We start from the raw sequence: 8,215 nt of genomic DNA, 5'->3' as shown, positions 1-8,215 counted from the left end.
CCCCCCCAAAAAAAAACATTACTGTTTAGGTTTAATTTCTTTTTAGTTCAGTTTTATTGTTACTATTTTTTATTAGTATTATTAGTTTCAGTTGGTAATTTTAGTGCTTCGACTTATTTCAGTTAGCAACAATAGAAGCAACATTTCAATTTTTTCTAATTTAAGTTTTCCATCTAATATATAATAATAATAATAATAATAATAATAATATAACAATTCTAATAATAATCATATAAATATTTTATTTCATCTTTTTGAATGAACAAAAATATTTGTAATAGTTTTACATTTAATTACAGCTATACATCTCAACCCTAAACAGGATCCTAAACTCAACCCTAAACAGGATGGTTGTGTTTGTAATCTCAGTCAAATCCATCAGGATCTCTCAATCAAGGCCTTTCTTTCACTGCTAGTGAACCTCTATAAATGTAAAAGAGATGGATTGAGGAGAACAGAAGGGAAGAATGGACGGATGAAGGGGGAGGGAGATGGAGGAGGAGAAGGGAGGCAGAAAAAGACTAAAATAGAAGGTTTGATCAATAATTCAGGCTCGGAGGAACATTATTATTTCATCAGCAGCACTGAAGTACAGCTGCAGTAGAGCTGACAGTAAGAGCGCTGCGTGTCTGTACTTAACACTCATCACAGATTCATCTGGACCGTCAGTTCTTTAAAGGTCACATATGTGATGCATCTGATATAAAAATGTTACAATTTAATTCATTTTTGTGGTCTTCAAGTCAAGCTTTTGCTTATATTTAGGGTTAGAGATATGCTCAAACACTTAGTAATAAAGGCGGTTGTCTGCATCATCCTCCAGTGTTTGTCTCCAAACACGAATTATTCCTCAAATCATGCTTTTACTTCACTAAGTGATCAGAACCACCCTAGCAACCACATAGCAATGTGCTAAAGCCACTCGAAACACTTTAGGAACTAAATAGCAACACTTTTGCAACCATGCACAAGAAAAACAATGGGTTTTGTACAGACAAACACCACAAAATCATAATTTTATTAAATAATGAATATTTAATGTGATTGTGTGCTGTTTGTGGTTCCAGTCAAAGGAAACTGCTGCTCTCATAGCGTGCTATGGTGTGTTTAATCTGGATTTGATGTGACACGTCGGTTCATTATGAATGTGATCTGCGAAATGTTTCATTTCTGCTTCATATTTTTGTTTTATGAGTGCTGGCGAACATCCAACAGAGACATTTTGCCAAAAAAGCTAAAATTGTCTAATATTACTAATAACATGCAGTGGTTTTGTTGACTTTTGTTACTTAATAAGCTACAGTAGTCCAAAAGGGAACTGATCGCTCCGATGTTGCTCTTTCAGAGCTCAGGAGACTTACTGGAGTGTTTTCATTTGTTTCATATAGATTATAATTCCAGATGTTTCTCTTTAAACCCCTTAGCAGAAATAAAAATAGATGCAAATGATGCAATTATTGTCATGCAGTAAGAGTTTAGTGGTATAAGTTTATATGCAAATTAATATAAATAATAATATAAAGTTGTCTAAATCATCTTTTTGATATGGGACTACTTTTATAGGTGTATGTGTCACTGATGCAATATTTAGTTTCCTCCAAGTGATTTCAAAAAACTTTTTCAGCTCAGAGATTAATCAGATTATAAACTGTGTTGATTTGAAGCTATATGTATATATCTGGGCGTAGGTTTGATTTTGACACTGGTGAGACATAACAGCAGACAACACCCCCCTCTCCAACCAACTACCCCAACATTTTTGCATTTATGATCAACGTTTGACCACAGTTTCATGTCATCTATAGTCTTTATTTATAGTTTTGGTAGCTAACATACTCATAATTCATAAAGAGAGCTTTTTTGTTAGCATATTAATCTGACAATAATGACACAGTTTTGATTATGTAAAACCAACAACATTACAGCAGCAGTTTCAAAGATGTTTTGATTGTTTGACTTCTCAAAAGAGAATACAGCAAAATATGATTTAATTTGCGTTCTCTACTAGCTAAATTTCACATACATAAACAACCCCTTCCTTTCTTTATTTAGAGTTGATCTAGAAACTATCCAAAGCTCTGTTAAAGCAATCAAAACCCTATTTGTTATGTGTCCTCTTAAGGTGTAAATTTATTACTTTTTTGTTAACCTGGCAACACATCCCTTCCGAAAATTAACCATAGATTTACTAAAAAAAACAAAAAAACATGGTGTAACCACAAATTAACATTGGTTTTGCTACACTAACGGTACTTTAAGTGTAGCAAGTGCCGATCTGAATCAAATACTTTGCAATATGCCCTCCGAAGTTCCAAAAAAGCACTCCGAAGTGCCGATCTGAATAAAACGATTTGCTAACCCTCTCAGAAGTCCCGATCTGAATAAAATGATTTGCGATGCATGCTCCAAAGCTCCAATTTGAACCAAAAGATTCAAAAACCCACTCCGAAGTTCTGATCTGATTCAAATGATTCATGATGCACGCTCTGAAGCTCCAGTCTGATTTAAATGATTTGTGAACCTGTTCCGAAGTGCCGCTCTAAATCAAAAGATTTGCGAACTCACTCCGAAGTTTCAATTTAAATAAAATAATTTGCAATACGCTCTCCGAAGTAGGGCTGTCAATTTTGTTTTTCGAATTTCGAATATTCATCGAATTTAAAATAAAAATCCACATTCGAATGCAAAAACGTTGCATTCGAATTTTAGGTGTGCATTAAGGAGGCAGCCTAATCAGTGGCGCACGAGATGCGATGACGATGTAAGTGTCATTGCATTTTAATGTTTTTGTTAGCCTATCCAGTTGAAGCCACTAGATGCGGCGCTGCTGCGTTGTTAATTACAAATATTGCGGGAAAAGAGACCATCAATGCGGAGAAGATCTTGTTTACATCAAAACTGAAACCAAGCCGTTCACACAGAACACATATTTCACGCATTTTCTAGAGGGACATCTATCACCGTTGCACTCGCATCTCGCACAAAGGAGCCGCATGTTTAGAAAGCCATGTAAAATTAATGCAAGTTTAACTTAGAAAAAAACATATATCGAGACTTTATGGCGGGTTTTTTCCCCATCCCACTGCAACTCGTGTTTTTAAATGAAAAGGGTACTCCGTGTGATTGGCTTTCGGCCCATTATATTAAACTATGCATACATACATGCTGTTTTGTTTATAGTTGTTTAAGCAACTTAATTATAATTGGTTTATAAACATTATTTTAAACATTATGCACTTTTTTTCACAGATAGTCATGTTATCTTATGCTTTGAATAAATGTGCATTAGTAATATTTGCTCGATGCGCCCTCTTGTGGCCTCAGAAGAGAAGGCAAAAGCTTTTCCTAACTGAAATGATGCATTTTAAATTCAAATATAATTCGAATTTTGATAATATTTAAAGCTGCAGTCCGTAAATTTTTTTGGTTAAAAATGATCCAAAATCAATATTTGAGCAAGTACATAACCAGCCAGTGTTCAAAACTATCGCCTTACTTTAGCCAGATTCACAACGGTTAGCTTATAATAATGTTTTCTAATTTGAGTGGTACGGGTAGGTTTTCGCAGGAAATTCGAGCATGCTGCTGCGTCATTACGTCACTTCTGTAAACATAAAGAAGTTGTCCCGGCTACTAGGCTATCGCATGTGAGGATCCTGCAGGTGGCAGATCGTTAGCCTTTTCTCACAGCAGCCAGAATAATTAAATGTCAAAAAATCATTTTGATGGCGGATTGTAATCCAGAAAGGATTATATGAAACACATGTGAATGAAATTAAATTATATTCCAGTTTTAAATGTGCTTCTGATTACAGATAGCCTGGGATTACAAAAGATTTGTATTTTAAAGACAACCAGTTCGAAGGGAGCATATTTGCTTTTTGGGTTAAAAGAAATTCTTGGTATGAAATTCGAATGGTATGACAATTAGAGATTAGGACTAGATAATTCCGCGAGTAACTGCAATTCCAGGTTTTCAAACAGAGATGGCGACAAAGAGGCAAAACATATGGACTGCAGCTTTAAGTATAAAATTCGAATTTAGTTTTTCAGCCATTTTGACAGCACGTGCTCCGAAGTTCCGTTCTGAATCAAAAGATTTGCGAACCCATTCCAAATTTCAAATCTGAATCAGAAGATTTACGAAACCGCTTCGAAGTCCCGATCTAAATAATTATTCGCAAACCATCATTTCAGATTGGGAGCATGTATTGCGAATGTTTCAATTCGCGAAATGATTCACGAACCTGCTACGATGTTCCGATACGAGTTTTCTTTTCCACAGGCAGCTGATACTGAAGGTTTGAGTGGTGTTTCATGTGTTGATGTGTGTGTTCGTCAGGGTCCTAGAGAAGCGTCAGGAGAATGGAGAGACGATTGAGTTGTCGGCAGAAGGTCGTCCAGAGCTGCAGGAGGAGAAGGAGCTTCCCGTGGTGGACTGCACGTGTTTCGGTCTGCCGCGCCGCTACATCATCGCCATATTATCAGGCCTGGGGTTCTGCATCTCGTTCGGCATCCGCTGTAATCTGGGCGTCGCCGTCGTTAGCATGGTGAACAACCACACCGTCTATAGAGAAGGCAAGCCGTACATTGTGGTAAGTGAGAGCAGAATTTTCCACAGCTGTTTCAAGTTCTTCAATGCCAAATTTAGTGTCACAGTCAGGCCACAATTTCTTGTCTTTGTTTATAGATTTTTAACTTGATGGCTGATTTTTTTATCAGGACAAACTTTGAAGGAATTAAACTTTTGTAAGACAGACCCGAAATACTATTACAATTTTTTATCAAGTGCGTCTTTTATAGAGTTTTATAGGTATAGAAAATTGTTTAGTCTATTTTGTATTTTGTTCATTTATTGCATTCCTTGTTGAATCGTAAAGGCGTCATGTGATGCGATTTCAAGTTTTCCTTTCTCTTTGGAGTGTTACAAGCTGTTCGTGAATAGATAAGATCCTTAAAGTTGCAAAGACTAAAGTCTCAAACCCAAAGAGATATTCTTTATAAAAGTTAAGACTTGTCCACGCCCTCCTAAAACGCCTCGTTTAAACACGGCACGCCCCCACATGTCTACATCACTGTGTGGGAAGATTTGCATAACGCTGCCCAAATGTTCACGCAAAGAAAGAAGGCGTAACTTTGATTCTCGCTGTAGTATTGTTGCCGCTGCCGCCATGTCGTGAAGACACTGTGTTTCGTTGTGAAAGCGAAACTACTTTGTTTGGTCTTCCTAGAGAGGACACGACTAGAAATCAGTGTATAAGTTGTATTTACAACACGGTTCCAGAACACTTCAACCCAAATATTCAGATGTGTGCAGTGCATTTTATGGAGGACTGTTTCCTGGGAAAGTAGCTTACAATGCGTCTGTGCACAAAGTCTGCTTCTATAAAGTGGGGCAATTACAACTTTGCAAGGAGCCTACAATGCGTCTGTGCTCAAAGGCTGTTTCTATAAAGTGGGGCAATTCCAACTTTGCAAGGACAGTCTGGCGCTTCTGACTCGCAGCCTGTAAGTATGTTTTTATATTTAAAGAATTTGCCACCGACGATTCAAATGCGAGTTTTGAGCAGAGTAGCACTTGTTGTTTGTCATTTCTCCGATCACAGATGCAGACATGGTTTTATGTTTATGCGGCGCGATGCCACGCAACACATAAAAAGACAGTATAAGTCATTATAATCAGTAATTATGTCCCCACTGGATACAACAAATGCCTCGTTTGTAATGGGTTTTATTGGTTTTGTCTCGTCACACCGGGACACGGCATCACAGTTTCTTAAGGGGCGTAACATTTCCGTCAGACGCTTGAGGTATTCGGCCAATCACAACGCACTGGATAGCTGGCCAATCACAGCACACCTCGCTTTTCAGACCGATGAGCTTTGTAAAAATCGACGCGTTTCAGAAAGGCAGGGCATAGAGGAGAAACAATAATGTACAGTATGTGGAAAATAATGTGTTTTTTGAACCTTAAACCGCATAAACACATTTCATTACACCAAATACACAAAATAATGTTCTTTTTAGCAACATCATATGACCCCTTTAAATCTGTGTCTGTCATGTAATAGCTGATATGGCAACACATTTAAATACAACCAACAACCAAATAAAATTCTGCCCAACTAGATTTTCTGCAATTTAGTCAACTTTTTATCATATCTTTGTGTCTAACATATCTTGCGACTGTGCTAGTCATAACCTTTGAATATTTTGGCATAAAATCGCCATTTTGCAAACAATGTTGCCTAAGTTTGAATAATTACTGATTTGAATAATTAGTCATTTGTAATAGGTTGTGTGTTTTTGCCATTATTATTAGTTATATGTGTGTGTGTGTGTGTGTGTGTGTATGTATATGTATGTGTATATATTACTTTTTATTTCAGCTTTCATTTGACTTATTTTTGTACATCAGGTAAAACTAAATGAAAATGAAATAAAATATATTTTTTAAATATACATTTTTATTTCAGTTAATGTTTATTTTCAGTTAACTAAATTAGAAGTAATTGTTTCATTAATTGTTTTATTTCAACAGATTTTTTGCATACTAAAAAAGTATTATGTAAAACATCATGCAACAATAAATATTTCAAACTAATATGCTACAGTATTGTCAAACGACTCAACTCGTTATTTTGCATATTAGTTTTGCATAATGCAGTGCACATTGATTTATTTGGTGCATTTTGTTAATCAAAACAACATATTTCAATTTAAGCATGTTTGAGGCAATGCAATTATACTTTAAGTATTTTTTATTCGTTGTTATTTTTAGCTTAGTTTATTTGTTCATCAAACCAAATGTGTCTGTGTTTCAGAAAGCTCAGTTCACCTGGGATCCCGAGACTGTAGGAATGATTCATGGCTCGTTTTTTTGGGGATATATAGTCACTCAGATTCCTGGAGGTTTCATCTGTCAGAAATTTGCAGCTAACAGGTCAGTCATGTCGTCACTGAACGCAGACATACAGAAGAATAAAACACTCTTCACACAGCTGCTGTCTCTCTGTTTCTCAGGGTTTTTGGCTTTGCAGTCGTGGCCACGTCTATCTTGAATATGATGATTCCCACAGCAGCACGAATTCACTTCGGCTGTGTGATTATAGTCAGGATACTACAGGGACTGGTGGAGGTAAATAAATATATACTAGCACTATTACAGTGCAGAAAAGCGACACTCTCCATGAAATGCTCTGATAAACTGGCTTCTGGCTTCCGGCTTCCAGTTAATGTGTCACATTGAAACTGAAGTTTGAATGCGTTGTCTGATGCAGTAGTGCTCTGATTATAGTCTATGACTTCATCTGCTGTCGTTGTCATTGCTGCTCAGGGCGTATCTTACCCAGCATGCCACGGGATCTGGGCGAAATGGGCCCCGCCCCTCGAGAGAAGCCGATTGGCCACAACAGCGTTCTGTGGTGAGGTCATTATTTTTAGCAGTTTAATATCTGTGGAAAACTGTCAGTAACCTTTAATCATTTTAATTATTGTTACCTTAAATTCTTGCTGCTTTAAATTTTTAAGTACAATTAACTTAGCTGTTTAAGTAATTTCAATATAAATTACATTAAACTGGCTTAAATGAGTTGAACTGTGTACAACTTATAAAGTTGAAAATTAACTTTAAAAATGAACTAAAATTTACTTATTTTGATGAGTTTAAGTAATGTAAAAATGCGTTGTCATAACTTTATTGTTCATATCATTTTTTACAGTGTAATAATAATAATAATTATTATTATTATTATAAATATTATGAACACTGAATAATCTATTATTGTTGTTGTTGTCTAATTTTGATTAGTGTTAGTTATTTATTCAGTATTATTATTAATAATAATGATAGTAATAATAATAATAATAATAATTATTATTATTTTCATTGTTGTTGTTTTTATGAATGCTAAATAACCTAATATTATTGTAGCCGTCTAATTTTTTCAAATTTTGATTATTTCCAATTGATGATTGTCACTTTTGTTATTCAGTAGCAGTAGTAGTAATAATAATAATAATAATAATTATTATAAAACAGAGTAAAATCTAATCATAATAAATATTATTTTGATTAGTCAGTGTTTGTAAGAATAATAATAGTAATCAAAGTATTATTTATTATTGTTGTTTTATTTTATTATTATATTATTTGTTCAATGTATATGTATGTGTGTGTGTGTATATATATATACAGTATATACATATATATATA

General features: G+C 35.1%; 1 protein-coding gene across 3 annotated transcripts in view; it reads left to right on the top strand.

The window, feature by feature from the left end:
• The window catches only part of slc17a7b (solute carrier family 17 member 7b), a 21,681-nt gene that overhangs the window by 3,682 nt on the left and 9,784 nt on the right, over nt 1-8,215 (top strand). For all 3 annotated transcript variants that reach the window (XM_016458714.1, XM_016458713.1, XM_016458712.1), the window contains exons 2-5: nt 4,343-4,595; nt 6,825-6,943; nt 7,024-7,138; nt 7,337-7,424. In XM_016458714.1, the coding sequence (XP_016314200.1) occupies nt 4,343-4,595; nt 6,825-6,943; nt 7,024-7,138; nt 7,337-7,424 (575 nt within the window). The remainder of the gene's footprint in view (nt 1-4,342; nt 4,596-6,824; nt 6,944-7,023; nt 7,139-7,336; nt 7,425-8,215) is intronic.

The sequence above is a fragment of the Sinocyclocheilus anshuiensis genome, unplaced genomic scaffold (genome assembly GCF_001515605.1).
Source record: "Sinocyclocheilus anshuiensis isolate Anshui unplaced genomic scaffold, SAMN03320099.WGS_v1.1 scaffold415, whole genome shotgun sequence".
Lineage (NCBI taxonomy): Eukaryota > Metazoa > Chordata > Actinopteri > Cypriniformes > Cyprinidae > Sinocyclocheilus > Sinocyclocheilus anshuiensis.
The sequence above is the reverse complement of the archived record's forward strand: the minus strand, read 5'-3'. Positions and strand labels throughout refer to the sequence as shown.